This window comes from Bacillus rossius, chromosome 1 (genome assembly GCF_032445375.1).
Source record: "Bacillus rossius redtenbacheri isolate Brsri chromosome 1, Brsri_v3, whole genome shotgun sequence".
Classification (NCBI taxonomy): Eukaryota; Metazoa; Arthropoda; class Insecta; order Phasmatodea; family Bacillidae; genus Bacillus; species Bacillus rossius.
Window position 1 is genome coordinate 263636734 of NC_086330.1, and position 21238 is coordinate 263657971.

General features: G+C 38.4%; 1 protein-coding gene across 8 annotated transcripts in view; it reads left to right on the forward strand.

Annotated features, from left to right (window-relative positions):
• Positions 1-21238, forward strand: part of LOC134527543 (superkiller complex protein 2) — a 141019-nt gene that overhangs the window by 16884 nt on the left and 102897 nt on the right. For all 8 annotated transcript variants that reach the window (XM_063360309.1, XM_063360306.1, XM_063360307.1 and 5 more), the window contains exons 3-4: positions 2632-2860; positions 7121-7434. In XM_063360309.1, coding sequence (XP_063216379.1) covers positions 2632-2860; positions 7121-7434 — 543 coding nt within the window. The remainder of the gene's footprint in view (positions 1-2631; positions 2861-7120; positions 7435-21238) is intronic.

The following is a 21238-nucleotide window of genomic DNA, read 5'->3' on the forward strand; positions in this document are numbered from 1 at the left end:
ACCAGTGACAATGTTAAAAATAATTGTACATTCAGTGAAATGGTTTAACTGATCATAAACATACTTAAACAAAGCAATGTCATGAATTTTTTTTATATTTGGTTTGGCTTTGAGTCATGAATTTTTATTGTTACACTAGCAACCCTAATATCACTTTTAATTGTGAATGTTCAAAAATAAAAATATTTGTATTAATTTTTATTACAAATATGACAGAAAGTGCCAAAAAAAAAAAAAAAATCTGTTTATCAGATTGCTACCAAACATCACAAGATCACCCGCTGGGCTAACCTGAAGATTTCCTGAAAATTTTATCACAATCAGTCTAGCCGTTTTGGAGTGCATAGGGAACATACATACACACATTGATTTTTATATATAGAGATATTTTCTCTGGACACCGTGGTTTACATTACAAGCATTATAAGCTGTTTAATGAAATTTTTTTAATTTACTTCCAGATATACAATAAAACCCTTTTAATTTCGAATTTCTAAGGTCTTTGAGAAACTTCTTAACAGGTATTTACTAGGCCTGTGCGAATATTCGAATTTTCGAATATCAAAACGAATAGTTTATTATTCGTATTCAATTCGATTTCGAATACTAACACTTCGAATAAACGAATATTCAGTCATTTACGAAAAAGGCTGAACGGGATCACTGAAACCCGGAAACATTTCGGGATCACGGAGGTTTCTCTCGTTGGGCGGGGGCAAAAGTTCCGCGGGATTTTCGTAATGTTTTAGAGTTATGTATGTGAAGTTATTCCACTACATCTGGCCACGTAAAGCCCGTTTGAACAAAGTAATTCGGAGCGATAACTAACGTATTTTATGTAGAAGAATGTCGTCAGGTCGTTTAAAATAGATTTGAACTGTCAGCATACTGATAAAGATAAATATGTTTCTGTAAAATCCATACAACCGGGGTGTTATAGGTGACAGTTTACAGATAGAGGGTGAAACATGGTTTGTCAGCACTGTAATTTCGTTCCGAACGTGACGGCAAAGAGAAAGAAAATTGTACAGACCATGTGGAAAACATCTGGCCCCATACTCACAGCAAAGACACCAAAAGCCTAACATGCTACGTCAATGTTTTTCAATAGGATAATACACAGTAAACGACCGGATGCAGGCGGAAACAACCCCCCCCCCCCCCACCCCACCCCTTCGTAACCATCCCACCCTTCCCAAATTCCTCGCGTAGTGACAGCTCAGGCAATTATCCTGTCTTGCGCATCAAAAAAAAAAAACTCTTGCCAAGAACTAACTTAAAAGCTTGCGATCATGTTATTTGGTGTACCAAGATTGTGAAGTAAATGTGTTTTCTATGATGGTAGATCCACGGTTCAAAGATTCACTAATTGAGGATGAAAATAAAATAAAAATATGGGTTGAAAATTTGTGCAGGGAGGTATGTAAGCTGTGTAAGCTGAACACAGTAGCTGAAACTATAACTGAGACAATGTAGAGCAGCTTGTGTTTCTCCACAGAAAATTTAAATTAGCTAATATGTAGTGATGTGACAAGACTCTTTTTAATACGAACTAATTATAAAATTGGAGAACCTTAAAATCTTAAGTACTGTCAGTTTTTTGATTCTACATACATTGTATCAGTAAATATGTACCTGTTATTATATTGTAATGTGATGTGATATAACATGTTTTATGGGATTTCAATTCTCATTCCAATTATTCGAACTCAATATTCGTATTCGAGAATAATTTGGTATTCGTATTCGAATTCGATTCAAACTAAAAAACTGATATTCGCACAGGCTTAGTATTTACTGTAAACAAGTGAACATGGAATTCATTTATTAGTGAATGTGATTACAGTTTATCTAGTCCTCTGTATGGAATGTAGGGCCATGTTTTTATAATATTTGATGTGACATAGTTTGTTTTGCAATTGTATAACTATAGGTGTGTGTTTTTTTGAAAGTAAAGTATAGGTTAAAGTTGTTTGGAACAGAGATACAGTGTTTTGTAAATATTTTCATTCAGAGGTGTACTTGTGCAAAATATTCTCAATATAGTATAGCGACCTAGAATGTAAGCTGATGTGAACTATATAATATGTATTAACTATAGTAAGTTGAATTGTAAGACAATTTCATATGTCAGGTCTTTTTTGGAATAATAATTGAATATTTCTTGTATAATATGTTTTGTCTAGTTCTTTGTTTTACTTACGGTCCTCATCTATACTAAACTAGTGATTGTCCTTTTATGGAGCAACTGAAGCAGATGTATTCGAATATACCTCACTCCTGTCTCACCTATTAGAGCCTTATAAATCAGGCTCTTTATGCTACTAGATTAAGCATAGTACACTAGGTAAACATAGACCCTACTAAATACAGAACATTTTCGTGGAAATTCTAGTTTGTTTTTCATAATTTGACTCTAATTCTGTATACGTTTGCATTTTGATCATCAATGCAAGCATAAGGAAACCATGTAAAAGCAGACTGCATTACTAGTGTAGTTTTCTAGTAGTAGTCCTTGATCGTTAACCTTATCTTGAAATCTCTTGCCCTTGTTTGGTAGGCACTGCAGCACTCTTGACTGTACAAGTGTACACAGTGCTGGAACGAGACATGTGACGTCCTTGTCCGCAGTTCGACAGAGACCCGTCGACCGGCAGGCTGCTGGACTTCCGGGAGGTGTGGGTGGGTGACCAGGGCAGCACCGCCAAGAACTCCATGTCGCTGAGCCGCGCCCCCGGGCCCACGAACGAGGCAACGAGGGGCAGCGCCAACAGCTTCCCCTTCTGGCCCGGGGGCTTCCCGGAGCCCTCGCTGGATGCCTTCACCGACCACTTGGATGGCGACATTGACTTTGAAAATGGTCAGGTTCTCACATTCCCAATTCCTCTGGCTCTCTTGTTTGACAAATGTATCATTTAAAGAAAATCCGTACGTTCTTCCTCTCGCTTACTCTGGCTCACTAGTGCTCTCTTGCTCACTCTGGCTTACTCTCGCTCGCTCTCAAACGAACTGAGGCTTGCACGTTTGTTTGTGCCCTTTGATAACACAGTCTTTTTGCCCTAATTCTTACTAAGTATTTTTTTTCTCAATCTTTTCTTTTAAATTTGACAATGCAGTAGTAAAAAATTTAGTTCAGTCAAATTACCTATTACACAGTGCAATAGTGACCAGTTTTTTTTTTTTTAAAAGGTAAGATGTATAATTATTACATACTTTAAGCCAGCTATCTAGATCTAGTTATAACCTATAATGTTTGCAAATGTTGGAAAAACCAAGATGCATACAAAAATTTTGATGAGAGTGTAAGTGAATATTGTCATTTTTTTCTCTATTTCGCTCCCCTTCTATCAAGTTGGGACAGCAAGATGTCAAAAGGGTGCAAAAGTTACAACGGAAGGGAGGGGTGGAGAGAGAATGAGCCAGTGGTGAGGAGGGGGGGGGGGGGGGGTGGCTCTGTGTCAGCAAATTGGGACAACACAGTCTTCAAATTAGATGCTGTGTGGATATAAAATTTTTTAGTTTCCAACTGGTTTTAAGTACTTACAATTAAGTGAAGCATTTTAAAGAACCTTTATTTCATTTGGTGTTATGTTTTTAAGATGTTTAACTGTTAGAATTTTTTTTATTTGCCTTTTGTGAAGAAACATTTACTGTTACAAGAGTGCAGATAGCTTTGTTTTCATTGTTGCAATTATTCAACAAAACAATGTTAGCAAATAATAATTATGAGAAAAATTCTTACCATTCATTTTTATATTTACATATATATGAAGTTATTTAGAAGAAAAATATTAAATATATATTTTTTTAATTTTTACTGGTGGATTTTAATGAATTAAAAAAGTTAATTCAACATTTTTAATTTATTCAACTCAAACTTTATTTTTAGATTTATAACATTATTATGAATTAGGGTAAATAGGGTTTGAAAGGTAAGCCAGATCAGTAAATGTGTATTTATTTACCATATTCAAATTTAAAACATATTTCTTCAATTTGTAACAGTTTATGTCCATCTACAAAATTACTTAAACCTAATTAATCTAATAAATGCACACATCTCTCGTTTGTTTGTGTTTTGCACACCTCTGTACACCACCACTTGTGTGTCACTGCTCATTAACATTTGCCCTGTCACTTCTTCATCTTGCTGATGTCGTTTTGGGTCTTTTCATCCACGAGGTCGCTCCTCGCTGGAAAACTTGTCTGTTTGCTCGCTAACCACAGAACTTGATGGTATCACTACCAACCCTCTTGATCGCTATTATCGCAACCGCAGCCCTGTAGGTATCGCTACCGACAGGACTGAACTCCCTTGCCCTTGTTGGTCAGGGTCTTTTATATTCTCAGCGAAGACGCCCAAATATCTCATAACCTGTCGATTGTATTGCAAAATTGAGGACAAAGGATGTAACCCTTCTAGACAAATATTGGCATCGTCTGTGAGCTGGTGATATTTGTATTGTCTACGTGACGTTACATCTAACACATGTGCCGGGTGGAGGGACGGAGGTCAATGCGGTCACTGACACATGACATATTCTAGTGCCTTGGCACGAGTGATGTCACATTCCAAGGGAAAGGGGTTGGCCTTTGGCCCTAAGTTTTGTCCAAAGTTCATGTCTTTACTGCAGTACATCTCTATACATTGTGTTAAAGGACTTTTCAAATTCAGAAAAAAAAAAAAATTAATTTTGAGCACCTGATATTCATGAGCAGGCAACATATAGTTGGCCATAGAAAAATCGTGCAGTGTTCACTGGTACATTCCGATAATTATTTTTTGGGGAATACAAACTCTCTTTTGTATTTTTCTATAGAGCAGTTTATTACAAATTTTTTAAAGTGTATTAATTTTTCTTTGGTATTCTGTTTCAACTATTTTGACTTTTGATGTAGCAATTTTCAAGTGAATCATGAATGTTCGGAAGTACAGTAACCAGCACCTCCATTCTCATGGAAAAGAACCTTTCAACGACCATTCATTGCAAATGATAAAAGCTATTAGTGCTATGTGTGTCAAACTCTAACATATACGTAATATATTTTCCCCATGAATACGAACAACATTATTTGGTAAATTGCAGTAAAACCGAAATAACACCTTAACTACGCCAATATACCATAACACCAAAATGCATTTTAATACACCATAGATCAATGAAATGCATTTTAATATACTACCCTAAAGCACCAAAATGCAACTAAAATCTTTAAAATAGACTTTTTTTTATTCAAAACTGAATTTTAAATCACATAATTGCACATCTTGTAATGTAGTAAATTCTACTCATATTACTTATTTAGCATGCAGTTTGTACCAAAATGCATTACTAACTAGATCTTGCAACTGTTATTTTAAGTAACTTATTTTTACATTACATCATTGGTTCATTTTTCAGACATATAAATACTTGCCAATTTATTTTTATTGTTTCAAGTAGTGTTATAAATGCTTATTACAGATTGTTATACTGTAAAAGTGCCTTATGTATCGGTCAAAATGAAACTGTCTTAGTGAAATAAGTATAATGAATATTGAACTGTCATATTTGTTAAATAAAAGTTTATCAACATGAATAAACAAAACAAATAGGTAAATAATATAAACAATAACACTGAAATCTCCGTTTTTAATATTGAAATTGACCTAAAAATAAAACCATAAAATCTTTTCTCTACCCATGAAATATGTGTGTGTATCTGTCGCCTGCCTAGAGCCTTCTTTGTCAGTCTCTCGTCTCCTTCTCTGGCTCGTGATTGGTAGCGGGGGAGACTGGTCCTTCCGCCTCTCCGCAGCACAGAGGCAGGTGAATTGAACTCAGGATGCGACCCAGAGCAAGTGTTTTTTCACCAGGGCGATAGTGTCTTGTTCTTGGACTGTTGTTGGGGTGGGAGGCGATAGTCTGTGTACAGGATGTAAAGGTGCCGGGTTCAATGTCCAGTTGTTACACCCTAGCATGTATTGTAAATCTTCGGAACTTGGCCTACCCATCTCCTTGCGTGGTAGATTTATTCAGAAGAATGCATTTTGGTTTGTGTATGCAGCACAAAAATCCAGATTAAAAGTGGTGAAAATATTAGGTTGGTGTTCCACAGCTATTAATAAAAAATATTTTTAAAAAATTAAAATTTAATCTCCCCAGAATTTTAAAACACCCTATCATCTTGTTGTGTAATCTAAAGTGCAACCATTCACTGTGATAAGCATTTAGTACATAGGTACAGAATTACTGTTGATTAGATTTAGCTGCTTAAATGTGTTATTTTTTAGCCAGTCAGGAGCTTTGAATGTTGTATTATGGCCTTTTTTATAAGCACAAAAATTATTGGTTTAAACAGATTGTACTGGATATGATCTTTTTTGTTTAGTTTACTTACGCTCTGTATCAATATTTTCCAAAATTACAGCCAGGCAATTAACAAGACTGCACTTTCCAAAGTAAAAATAAATCTAATTCTCACACACTGCAGTTAATATAAAAATCTCCATGCCTTTTGGGTTTAAATATATAAATACAAACTTCACACTTCCTACTTACTAACTACAGTAGTATTAAGGAGTCGGCCTAGTCAAGGTTGTATCTGTGTTAGTGAGGCGGGATGGTACGTGCGACACTTGGTGGTGCTTCTCTAACCACAAGGCTGTGAACTGATGCGCAGTCTTTTCGTCGTGCATAGGACAACTATGAGATCCAAGCAGTAATCATAACATTAAATGGTGAATAAATGAAATAAAGGTGAAATGCATGTTTCTTGAGTGCTTTCAAGAATATGTACAGGGCATTGAACTCTCCTAAAAATAAAGTTTAAAAACAAAATAAGGAAACAGAAATACTCATCCGCCCTCACGTATTTTTAAATGCTTTTCAGAAACAGACATCACTTGAATATCTTGTAGTTTTTAAATCACTTGGTTTCTACTGAAACGCTGTGCCCCCTGTGTGTGCCCAGATAAGTGGGGCCCTTAATTTTTGTAAGCTATAACAACTAAAATAAACAAGTGAGTGTATTTGAAGAGTATTGTATGTAGTAAGATCACTTTGTTTTTATTGCTGTAACAGTCCACATGAAGGTGGTTACCCTAGCTGTAATTACTTGGGACTGTTTGTTGACTCAGACCTGCTGGTTGTCCCCCCCAACTTCGCCAGGGGCGTGGAGTTTGGGCCGGATGGCTTCACCAAGCTGACGGAGGTAGACAAGGGGACCGGGACGGAAGAGCTGGGCCCCACACCGCCTGTCGCCGCCGCCGGCAAGGAGGGGAGGGAGACAGGTGTGATAAACCTCACGTCCGTGCTGCGCGAGGAGGAGGCAGTGTTCCTGGACCTCTGGAAGGACACGGAAGCGGACCGTGCCAAGGAGATCAAGGCTGCCGCCAAGCCGGCCGTGCATGCGCTGGCCATAGACGAAGAGCTTGCAGAGGTCGTACCCAAGGTACCGCATCTTCTTGTATCTATATACTATACTTCAGGTTCTTAGTTCTCTAATGACATTACAGCTACGAGTAGGAACAAGATTATATGGTGAATTGTGATAAAACTGGAACAGCACTGAACTGAACTAAAGCAGCAATACAGTAAAACAAAACCTTACTCAAACTGCAAAAAATTAATTTTTTGAGGCAGAAAATTCATTAACTGTCCTAACTTCAGCTTTAACTTTCATTACAGAAGCATATCACTTAAGCATAAATGTTTACAATTTAACGTGGCTGTAAACATTAGTTTAGAATGTGAAGCGAGATTTTTTCTTTTGACAATATTATAGCAGGTTTAATTTAATGTTGGGTCACTTCTGATTCTGGAATCTGTCAATAGATTTCAATGATATGAAAGGATTCAGAGTCCAATGGTTTTGGAATTGAAGGTGGTTGATACTACTTTAGTGCAACCATGACTTTTGGATTTTTATTTTAAAGTAGCCATGTGCCCGATGAATTACCCCATCATATTTGATAACATTTTATTTATAAACAGAAGCCTGAACACCAATTTCCATACTTCTAACTTCAAAAATGACAAACTTCCTTTCAAAATGTAATAAATAGGCACACAATTCACAAAGCAAACTCAATAAATTAATTTCTCCTAGACAAGAAGTTAAATAGAAATAAAACCTATAGAAAGAAGCAAAGCAATTTTGTTAAGTTTTTGATAACCAAAACAAAACTGAAATCAGTAAATCCGTATATCCTAATCTAGTACCGTGTTTTATCGCATAATCATCGCACATTTTATACTAAAATCAAGTTTGAAAAGTGGGGTGCTATTTTTATGAAGAAAAAAAAATTTTGTTAGGTAAAGTTATTCATAAAAACAAAACCTATTCATGGAAAGTACATTTATTTAAAAAGTAGAGTATGCAAAAGCACGCCAAACAATTAAAATTAATAAGTCATGAAACAAAAACCTTTCTTCAACTTTAAATAGAAAAACAAAATCTGTGACCCGAATGCGAGCCTGAACTAACAAATAACTATTGTCGTAGTATACACTTACCACGACAGAATGTGTGCCATCAAATGTAGTTAACTCGGCACTCGACAGAGAGCGCACGTTGCATGCAATTGGTGAGATATCAATATTCAACTACGTGTGCGCGCTCCATACGGGAAGCAACATAACCAAACATGAATGATGCCAACTAACGTTGGCTACATTTTTATTTAAGCGGTACACTGCGGCAACGCAGACGAAGAGATGAAGGTTATAACGTTTAAAAACGTCTTTAAAAGAAAATTTACACAACAGACAACTTCGTATTTCGGTTAATTAAATATGGAAAAAAATACCTACACTAAGCGCTCGAAACCTAATAGCGGGACCAAAAACGTTATGCGACGTTTACGCGAGAGGTTTTTTTATCAAAATTTTGACGTTTTAAATTATTGGTGCGATGATTATGCGATAAAACAGGGTGAATTCAATGTTAGTTTGTTCGCTTAATTCTTTCACTTATGTAAACTCACAGTAATTCTTCTGTCACTGACGTAAAAAACTAACAGCGTTATTTATTGGTTTTTTGGTGTACTATGCCGTAATGATCATGATACTGAGGTAAACATACAAAAACCTCTGTGAGTGCTTTTTAAAAATCAACTAATGAAGCTCCATCTTTTCATTTGCCTATGAACTGTACTAGCTGAGATGACTCCTTAAACTTTATATTATCATAAATATTTTTTTGTAAGCTGAATTTGATGAAATAAAGCCTATATGTTGCCCTAGGCTACGCTCAAGTTACCTGTGAAAACTCTATGAAAATTTCGTCTTGTAGTTTTGGAGATTAGTGTACTCAGACCAACAAAGTTTTTAAAAATAGTCTTATTGTATTCTGTTACATTCCGTATACCACCCACAATCCGTTTTTGCCAAATATTTTCAATGTACAGACATGATGGTTCTACAGTTTTATTGTAGAATATATAGGGGCATCAAACTTTATTTGTCAACTATCAATATTTATTTTTTGGATTCTGCATCCCTCACTATAAAATTTTGACATTAGTTTGGTTTTTACATTTTTGAAGAGGCAAATGCTTGGCAATCAGTTTTTTAACAAGGAGTTATACATGGATGAATTCAGAGAAGTACAATGCAAGGCAGTTGGGGAAGGGATCAGCCATGGTCTATGCAAGGAACCCTTCCAACATTTGCTTGGACTGATTTTGGAATATCATTGAAAACCAAAATCAAGATTGCAGATATGCCGAACCTTGATTTAACCCATATCCTCCAGAATGTGATGCCAATGCTTTACTGTTGGTGAACCGCGTTGGGTAGGGACAATTAATTAATTATTAAAATAACAGCAACACAGGAGCATACACATAATTCAGAATTTCGTTGTTTTTTTTTGGGGGGGGGATATATCTCCCCTTAACCCTCCCCCTTTCCTTTGCATATGCCCCTGCAGCAACACCCTCATATTTCATATCCCAGGCATGGAGTAGAAATCATTTAGATTTTATTTGACTTTTGTTACAAACAATATTAATTAGGAGGAGCAAATATTTTATTTGTTATTTACTTCAAGTCAAGGAACGTGTCATAAATAATTGGTTCTTTTAGATAGCTGGTGATATTTTTATTATGTTTAGAAAATAAAAGAAATAGTATGATGCAAAATATTTGGTACTGGTAGTTCTTTCAAAGAAAACTTGGCACTATTTACAGAAATGATCAGTTATTATTATTATTATTATTATTATTATTATTATTATTATTATTATTATTATTATTATTATTGACATTGGTCAGGGTTGGCTTATTTAAAACACAATGGTTTAATTTAAAACACTGTTTTAACCAAGTGTTTTTTTAAATAACTTAATTTTTAAAAAAAATACTGTAATTTTAAGAATTAAAATACGTATCCTAATTTTTTTAAATAAAACATCTAATTCCTCTCTAATGTCAAGAAAAGTTTGGTCATTAATGTTTCTGGAGATTTACAGGAACAAAAAATTATGTACTAATCAAAATTTTATCTTTTGAATTATCTAAATAATTTATAATTAATACCCAGCTAAATAATTCTCTAAAATTAAAACTATTAAATAGTTAATTCTTCTTCTGTGGTGAATCTCCAACTTTACTGTAAATCCCCATTCTATGGGAAAAACCCATTCTATGGAGAATCTTCCTTTTTTGGTGAAATACCCTTTCTGTGGGAACACCTATTCTATGGAGAATCCTTCCTCTTGTGGTGAAATACCCTCTCTGTGGAGAACACCCAGTCTATGTTCAAACCACCTCCTGTGGGGAAATACCCTTTCTGTGGTTAAGTCCCTGTCAGATGGGCAGATTTACTGTACTTCAGTTCTTTGATGTTATAACTTTTTCTGATTCAACATGAGTGGCAGAAAGCAGGATGTTATATGGCTGAGAAATGGTGTGAGGGCCAAATGTAGGGAGGGTTAACTCCTCAGAATGAAAAATCACTTATCTAAATGTGGAAGTCCAGATAAGCAAGTTGAAGATGAATATGATGCAGGTAATATCCATCAAGTGTAATATTGTCTTTTGTTTTAAACAGTAAACAGGGTTGTGTTAAATTTGCTTCATTTCTTAATTAATAGGAAACCAATTCATTTAGGATATATATGAAGTTTTCATTATTAACTGTAAGTTTAAACAAATCACTTATGAATAATATCTGTGTTCGAGCACATACATCAACATTCGAACCGACGCCATGATGATGCGTAACTGTCCGTTTAGTCCACAGATCGCAGCACTGTCCCAAGGTCCAACGTGTGGTGCAAGAAGGCACCAAGTCGCACAATTAAAAAAAAGTACACAGCAACCCTCAACATTCCGCCCACCGAAAATAAGAATTTTCATAATCACCAGGTAAACATATAAACAAAAAAAAAAACTACTACACTCTACGGCATCCCTAACAAGAATGTGAACTAGCCAAGAACTAGTTCGGTTAGTTCATGGGCAATGGGCAAACTTTAGCCACTGGTCTCACAAATGTCCCATGAGGAGTCTTCAGTGTGACAACACGCACTATCCCATCTTGGCCTGGATGGAGAGCTGTGACTCTCGCAGTCTTCCATCTAAGTGGAGGAAGATTGGGTTCTTGGACCAAAACCAGCTGGTCTAGTTGTACGTTAGGTGTTGGGGTGGTCCATTTAGCACGTTGTTGAAGTGTGTGGAGGTACTCCACACTCCACCGTTTCCACATTGTCTGTTGCAAGCGGGTAACAAGTTGCCATCTGTCCAACTTATTTAGGGAAAGATTCATCAAATCGTGGTCTGGCACAGCAGTCATTGGCTCGCCAACCAGAAAATGACCTGGAGTGAGTACATCATACTCTTCAGGGTCTGTTGATAGCGCACACAGTGGCCGAGAGTTCATCACCGCTGATATTTGTGCTAGCAGAGTGACAAATTCCTCTAGGGTAAGAAGCAGGTTTCCCACTACTCGCTTCATGTGTTGTTTTGCTATTTTAACAGCCGCCTCCCAGAGGCCCCCAAAGTGAGGGCTTGCGGGGGGGTTGAAGTGCCATTTGATACCTCGTTGAGCTGCTTCACCCAGGATGTGATGTCGAGGCTCGCCTGACCACAGAGTCTTGTATAGTTCCTTCAAGTGGTTACTGACACCCACAAAGTTTGTACCATTGTCAGAGTAGATTTCCGTGGGAGTTCCTCGGAGTGAGACAAACCGTTTCAAGGCTGCTAAGAATGCGTCTGCAGAAAGATCAGTCACCATTTCAAGATGTACTGCCTTAGTGGCCATACAGACAAACAAACACATGTAGGTCTTATACGTCACTCTTCTTCGTGTTCTGACTGGGGTAGTGAGAAATGGTCCTGCAAAATCAACTCCTACAGAGCGAAACGCTCTGACTTGAGTAAGTCTTGCTACTGGTAGTGCGCCCATGAGTGGTTTCAATGCCGTAGCTCTCACCTTGAAACAATTCATACACTTGTGAAGCAGCTTGCGAACTAGACTTCTTCCAGAGACTATCCAGTATTGACGCCGTGTCAGACACAAAGTCGTCTGTGGGCCCGCATGGAGGTGGCCAACATGAAAGTGAATCACAATTAACTCTGAAAGTTTGCTTTGCGCCGGTAACAGAATAGGATGCTTCGTCCTCTCAGGAATAGAGGCATGTTGTAACCTGCCGCCCACCCTGACGACTCCCTGTAAGTCAATGAAGGGTGCCAATGCCTGAATATTCTTACTACATGGTTCCCCTTTCTTGATGGCAGTGATGGCATCCTTAAAGAAATATAATTGGGTCATTTGGATCAGGTAAGTTAAAGCAGCCTCCCTTTCCTTGAAGGTTAAAATGGTGTCCTGTAAGTACTGTTGTTTCTGGAATCCTGCTTTCGCCCGCAGAACCCATGCTGCCACAGCCTGAAGTTTACTCAATGAAGATGCATTCTGGATAAGACCTAGAGGGTCCTCTGACTTCTTTTCAAGCTGAGCAACCAATATTGCAACTGAGGGTGGTTTCAGTTCGGGAATGCTCCCGTGGTGTTTCATCGCCTGTGATGGCCAATGTTCTTCCTTTTGCAACAGCCATCCAGGACCGCCGAACCAGCAAGACTGCTCCAGCAGTTGGACTGGCAAGCATCCACGAGAAGCTGCATCAGCTGGGTTGCATTCCGAGGGAACGTGCTTCCAGGCACTTGGCGGTACAGCACTCTGAATTTCGGCCACTCTATTGGCTACAAATGTCTGCAGCTTGTGTGGAGACATTCTTAACCAAGCTAGGACAACAGTTGAGTCTGTCCAAGCATGCAACACTGGAGTCTTGACCTTGGGCTGGAAAAGTGCCAAAACATGTAAGCATAGCTTACTCAACAAGTGTGCAGCACAGAGCTCAAGTTTTGGAATGGACAATGTCTTTAAGGGAGCGACCCTTGACCTTGCCATTAGCATGCGCACAGTAACTTCACCGCTCCTTGTCACACACCTAACATACATGACAGCAGCATAGGCCTTCTCACTCGCGTCACAGAACCCGTGAAACTGAACGTCCAATTCTTTCAATGGAATAAATCGGGGTATTCGTACCCGAGACAACAATGGTAACGCTGCTGTAAAGCTCTCCCATTCAGACAAGATGTCTTCGTCAACTTGGTCGTCCCAACCAAGACCCTTAGTCCACAACACTTGCAGCAGAATTTTACTGGCTGTAATCACTGGGGCCAACCAGCCACATGGGTCATACAATCGAGCTATGAAGGACAGAATACCACGTTTGGTATTCGGTACAGTGGGTACCTTTACCTTGTAGCAAAACTCATCCTTTGATGGCGTCCAATGTATTCCTAACACCTTCACCGACTCCGTAATGTCAAATTTCATATCAGCCTGAACATTGTCATGGGTGCTGACTACATTTCCATTATTGGAGCACCATTTGTGAAGTTGGAAGCCACCTGCTCCGAGTAGCGCCACTAGCTGAGTTTTCAATTCCTGTGCATCACCTACAGTATCAGCTCCGGTCACAATATCATCGACAAACACATCATGTAACAGAGTGTGAGCAGCTAAAGGATAGTTAGCGCCTTCGTCTGTTGCCAACTGCTGCATGGTTCGGAGCGCTTGGAAGGGTGAAGATGATAGTCCATACGTTACTGTGTTCAGCTCAAATATATGTATGGGGTCACTAACCGAATTACGCCACAAAATACACTGGAACTTCCTATCCTCAGGATCAATTACGATTTGACGATACATCTTGCATACATCAGCTGTTATCGCAATTGCTGATGTTCGGAAATTCAGCACTATGTCAGCAACCTCCTTGTGCAATTTAGGACCAGACAACAGCAACTTGTTCAAGGAGGGTCCATTGGTCGTCTCCGACGATGCATCAAATACTACGCGTACCTTAGTCGTTAAACTATCTTCTTTGACCACAGCATGATGTGGTATAATGTACAGGGGTTGGTTACGCGCATCCGCCCTTAACGATACAGACACCTTGCTGTCGGCATCCTGTGTCAATGTCCCAATCTTTGACATATGACCCAGGCTTTCGTACTCCTCCATGAATTGCTGGTATTGCTGAAGCAACTGGGGGGATCGACATAGTTTACGCTCTAACCCCTGCAATCGCTTGAGGGCAGTTGTGAATGAATCACCCAACATGTCCGCTGAACGTGCAAACGGAAGCCTCAACATGTACCTGCCTTGGTTGTCACGCCTGTGAGTCTCCTGGAAGTGCTGTTCACAGATCTGATCTTCCCTGGATGTGAAGGTTTTACTAGGGAGATTTTCAACCTCCCAGAACCGTTGAAGAGCGAGGTCTAGGGACATGTCAGTGCGTACCAGTAATGATGCTGATGCCTGCTGAGTGAACTGTGCACATGGAGCATTGCCTGCCAGTACCCATCCGAATAGGGTTTGGAAGGCATGAGGCGGTCCGTGAATCTTAGTACCTGTCATTACTTCTGCCACTACCTCCGCAGAGAGCAGCATGTCTATGGCACTGGGCACAGAGAACTGGGGATCTGCCAGCGGCAGGCCATCTATATGCACTAAGCTCCCAGTGGCAATCTTAGTTGATGGTAGGTCCTTGGTTATTCTTTTAAGAATTAATGCCTTGCTGGTGATGTGAAGTTTTGGTGATTGGTGTGATCTAATCTCGCAAATAACTGATCCCTTGGCTTCCGGGATCAAAGTGTTGCCAACCCCAGCAATACTCACAGTTGTACGATGTCGCCTTAGTCCCAGCCGTTGTACACACGCCTCTGTGATGAAGGAAGACTGCGAAGCACTATCTAGTAGCGCACGAACCACTTGGTATTGACCTGCACCGTCCTTGATGCGTATCAATGCAGTCATTAACAGCACTGTGGTGGGTGGATTGACCGGCCTCATTTCTTCTGATGCACACATGGTAATTGCTGGACTTTCTTCCTCACCCCGTCCATCGTCATCTGAGCTCGCTGCGTAGTTCCTAGGCCCCTGTCCCGTGACAATGTGGAGGAGTGTATGGTGACTGCCCTGGCAGAGTTGGCAGCGAAACTTAGACTTACACTGTGCTGCCACGTGTTGTCCCCGCAGACAGTTATAACAGAGCCTCTGCGCCTGCACGAAGTTCCGTCTATCCTCAACCGACCTTGAACGAAATTCCTGGCAGGTGTGCAATCCATGAAATCCGTCGCACACACTACACTTCAGGTTGTCTTGAGTTGAAACAAGTGTAGTCTTTCTAAAACCAGGTATGTTTGAGTCTGACACATTCATCGGTCGCCACTTATTTATGTTAAGAACCCGGTTGCTTGAAGTGTTTTGTGAGAAGACTGGCCTGGTACTCCTAACTGAAGACAAATGGACTTGCTCTGCTGCCTTTGCCCTCCTGTCCAGAAACTTCAAGAGATTGCGGTAGGAGGGAATGTCCTCTTCATTTGACATTTCAAACCCCTGTTTCAAAGGTGAATCAAGCGTCTCTAACAAAATGTTCAATAAGAGGAAGTCCCACTTTTCGACAGGGAATTCCAATGCCTTCAGGGCATTTACATTCTCTTCGACACAGGCTACAAACTTGCTAAGGGCATTCTCACTGCGACTGTCTACTTGAGCCAAATGCAATATTTTTTGCACATGGATGGTCGCTGTGATCCGAACACTCAAGAATTTCCTTTCCAAAAGGCCCCATATTACATCATAATTTCCTTCCATGACTGGTATGTTGCAAACTAAGTCCCGCGCCTCGCCCTTAAGGCATCCTAACAGATAGTGAGTTTTTTGCACTTTAGTCAAGTGCAAACATTGGCCAACCACAGAGTTAAATAGTTCCGCAAATCCCTTCCACTCAGCGCGGTTACCGCCGAACACCGGTAGCGGTAATGCAGGCAACATTGACACGTGGGGACTTAACGTGGCTTGCGATCCCGTGTTAGGCACTGTGTCACCTGGTGCCTTAACCTCACTTTGGCTTGACGTCTGTTTATTGTATAATTTACGCAATTCCCGGAACACTACTTCATAAACCGCGAACTGTTGCTTGACTTCGCTCATATCGACCTTATCACTGGGGGGGTTAGTGCACATAGCAAAGAAATTTGCTAGTAATTCACTCCTTTTTTCTATAACTTCCTCAAATACAATTTTAAAATCCTCCAATTTGGATGCATCCTCCTCCGACGCTTCATACAAATCACGGGCTTCATCGGCTTTGCCCAATAAAAAGTTTAAAATTACGTGTTGCAATTCCGGTGTTTGTGCCGCCATTGTGCTTATCTAGTAGGTAAGCGTTTCCCTTTGTTTTTGACTCAGTTTTTTTTTGTGTGCGTAACTTCACTAATCCCCGCGTAAGGACTCTTGTGTGCCCTTAATAACCGTAAACATAGATTCACTGCCGCATAATTTCACTCTTCTAATAATTATCAATTTCTACCTTCGCAATGTCCGTCATTAATTATAAGCCGTCGGCATTACAACCACGCGTCACCGATAGGTCCTTATACCGTTTCCTGTGCAAAATATTTTGAAAATCGTTCCCTAGATGTTATTATAACACTTTCACCATCCGTTAATCTTGATTAGCGTTATAATCCGGCCCGGAGGACCAAAAAATATTCGAGCACATACATCAACATTCGAACCGACGCCATGATGATGCGTAACTGTCCGTTTAGTCCACAGATCGCAGCACTGTCCCAAGGTCCAACGTGTGGTGCAAGAAGGCACCAAGTCGCACAATTAAAAAAAGTACACAGCAACCCTCAACAATCTGTATTGTTGCTCATCTTTTATTTTGCTTTAGACTATGCTTACATTTCAAGCATTGTATTGAAGTTTGACTTTTATTAATAGGATTAATTATTTTGATAATTTAAAATAATATTTTATTATTATTAATAATTTTGATAACTTTACATTTTTTTATGTTAATTTTAATGTCTGTAATTACTAGTTAGTTTTAAGTTGCCAAAGGCGCTTGTTAAAAAATGATGAATATAGCAAACACATTAATTTAATATATAAGATATATTTATTAAAAACTAGCTGCAGTACCTGGCTTTGCCCGGGCTGAACACCGGGTGAAATATTGTTCGCGAGTTACAGCAAAATGGATAGCGATATGTCCAGTGTGTTGGACATTAAGAAATGACATATAATTACTGTTTGTGTATCTGTGACATATGATTTTCTGTTTACCCAGGGCGATCTGTTGAAAGGTTTAGAAGTTGATGCGCTACAGCGCCATCTAGCGGCGAGTTACAAAAAAATGGATGGTAAAAACACTTCCATGTGCCAACTTTCATGGCGATCGGTCAAACAGTGCAAGAGTATATCGACGTCATACATACCAAAATCCAATTATATATATTCTTATACTTCGAAATTTTGGGGCTTTCACTTTTGCGAAAAGTGGATGTTCAGGACCTCGAATGGTTTGGAACACTCCATCTCGAAAGAAATGATATTTGAAATTCCTGAAATTGTCGAAATTTTGGGGCTTTGTCCCCAGAGGGGGAGGGGTGATTTTGAGGACCCTGAATGGCTGGGAAACAATAAAAATCAAAAGAATTATATTTGAAATTTTTTAAATTTTGGGGTTCTGACCCCTGAGGGGAGGGGGTGATCTTGAGGACCCCGAATGGCTCGTAAACACTCCAAATCGAAAAAAAAAAAGGTTTTTGGAAATTTTGGGAATTTTTTTAATTATTGGGTCTTTGACTCCTTGTGAGGGGAGGGTAGTTTGAGGATCCCGAATGGCTCGGAAACATTCCAAATAGTAAAAAAAGTATTCTTAAATTTAAGAAATTTTTCGAAATTTTGGGGTATTGCATTCCCCCAATCCCCTTACCACAAATTTGTTGGAGAACACGTCTTTGGGTAAAAATTCCACCATCCCCCGGACACTTTAGTTAGAAATGACTTAATTTTAATACAATTTCCTCCAATTTTTCGAAATTTTGTGGCTTTCACTTTTGAGAAAATGGAGGGGGGGGGGGGGGGGGTTCAGGACCTCGAATGGTTCAGAACACTCCATCTCGAAAGAAATGATATTTGAAAATACTGAAATTTTTGAGATTTTGGGGCTTTGTCCCCAGAGGGGGAGGAGTGAGAAAAGGGAGGGGGGGGGGGGTGGAGGTTCAGGACCTCGAATGGTTCAGAACACTCCATCTCGAAAGAAATGATATTTGAAAATACTGAAATTTTTGAGATTTTGGGGCTTTGTCCCCAGAGGGGGAGGGGTTATTTTGAGGACCCTGAATGGCAGGGAAACACTAAAAATCAAAAGAGAATGATTTTTGAAATTTTCTAAATTTTGGGGCTTTGACCCCTGAGGAGGGGGGGGGGGGGTGATGTTGAAGACCCCGAATGGCTCGTAAACACTCCAAACCGAAAGAGAATAGGTTTTTGAAAGTTTGGGAAATTTTTTTATTATTGGGTCTTTGACTCCTTGTGGGGGGAGGGTAGTTTGAGGACCCCGAATGGCTTGGAAACACTCCAAATAGTAAAAATTATACTTAAATTTAAGAATTTTTTGAAATTTGTCGTAATTTTGGAGTTTTGCACCCCCCCCCCCCCCCCCCCGCTCCCACAAAATTGGGTGCGAAGTTGACTTTGGGTAAAAGTTCCACCATGCCCCGAACACTTTAGTTCGTAATGACTTAATTTTAATACAATTTTCTCCAAATTTTCGAAATTTTGTGGCTTTCACTTTCGTGAACAGGGAGGGGGGGTGGAGGTTCATGACCTCGAATGTTTCGGAACACTCCATCTCGAAAGAATAGATATTTGAAATTCCTCAAATTATCGAAATTTTGGGGCTATTTCCCAGGGGGGGGGGGGGGGGGGGTTTCTAGGACCCTGAATGGCTCGAAAACGCTTAAAATCGAAAGAGAAAGATTTTTTAAAAATTTTAAACTTTCAAAATTTTGGGATTTAAACACCTGGGGGGGGGGGGGGGGGGAGGGGTGATAAAGAGGACCCCGAATGGCTCGGAAACACTCCAAATCGAAAGAGATATAAAGGAAAACTTATTACCTACCTATGAATAATTTTCTAAATAAATTAATAAATAACTATATGTTTAAGAATTTACGTACATACATAATATTAAACTTCAAACTATACACACCAAAAAAAAACTAAGGATGTTTGTGAAACTATTTTTTATTTGTCATAATGTTTAAAACATTTGTAGGATTTGTTGATATGTAAAACTGTGGTGGCCATATTCCGCTTATCCAAAGGAGTATAGAAATTAATAGAGATATCACTCCCTGTACACACAACAAATCTTTGAATTAAGTAAAAAAAAACATAGTCCAAAATGAAACAAAAAGTATAAATAATAACTAATTTGTCAAAAAAATTTATTATATATATATATATATATATATATATATATATATATATATATATATATAAGAAAATAAATAAAATTAAAACATACATAAATAAAATTATCTCACACTCAACCAAACATAATGTTTAATATGAAATAAAGGAAGATGGCAATTACACGTAACTATTATAATTAATAAAAAAAAATCGACCTACCTGAAATAGTAAAATTCAAATTTTTCAACAATATATTACATAATTGATAAATATTTCTGGTCTTCGGTCTCAGTAGCCCTAAGACTCTTGACGCTCAGCAGATAAATTATAAACACTAAACCAAACTCCTTGCAAATAAGTTATAAGTAGGTACTGTAAAAAAAATAATTTAAATTGTAATAAACAAAAACGGTATTGAAAACTGAAAATATGGCGACACTACAAACTGTCAAGATATTTATTTTTTTCTTACTCTCTACTTAGTTCCTTACAATAGCAAAACGTAACGTAATGGCTTGAAAGCTATTGCTCGGCAGACATAGAGGAATGACACTAACAGTTTGTATATCTATGACACACGTTACATAAAATTATGATATATTTTTTTAACCCGTTTAAAATTTATTTATTTTTGACAAAAGATAGCCTATGTCCATCGCCAGGATATAATCTATCTCCTTGCCAAATTTCATTACGATCCGTTCAGCCGGGAAAAGGTAACAAATAGACAGACAGACAGAGTTACTTTCGCATTTATAATATTAGTAAGGATTAGTAAGGATTCAATTTATTTTAATGTTGTGTGAATTAAAATTATTTCTGATAATGATAAAATATTTGACAGAAAATTTGTTTTTAATGAAGATCCTCATGAATAACTACATTGTGTTTGAATTGTCTCTGGTCATTCAATATTCTTCAATCAATTATGATGACTTACGTAATAAAAATTGATTTTCTGCTATTAATTAAATATTTACTTACTTTGCGAAGTTAATAAATCAAATTCATAAAGTAAATAATGATTAAAAACTCACAAATTATAAAAGCTTTTCTTTAATTTCTAGCACAATCTTTTGGGAAAAAATTCAAATACATGTATACAATACACATACAAAAAAAATGAAAGTGTTACTGTGTGTAAAACAAGTGCGGCTTCCTGCAGAATGCCAGTCTCAGACTCCTGGTTGGTGACTTCCTGCCACACTCTGGCATTCTGCAGGTAGGTGCTATGTTACAGCATTACAGAGTCTGCCAGTGAGTCAGTGATGAACGTAACTATATATATATAGGATTTGTAACGATATTGTCATGGTGTATCAAAGACAGTGCAGTAGCGGAACTTGGATAGTAATAAATTCTTATTTCCATGCGTGAACCCAGCTTTATGCAGTTAGCACTGAAAACCTGGCAGTAGCAAAGTATGTAACCAAATTTTATAGTAGAACAATATAGGGAAGTC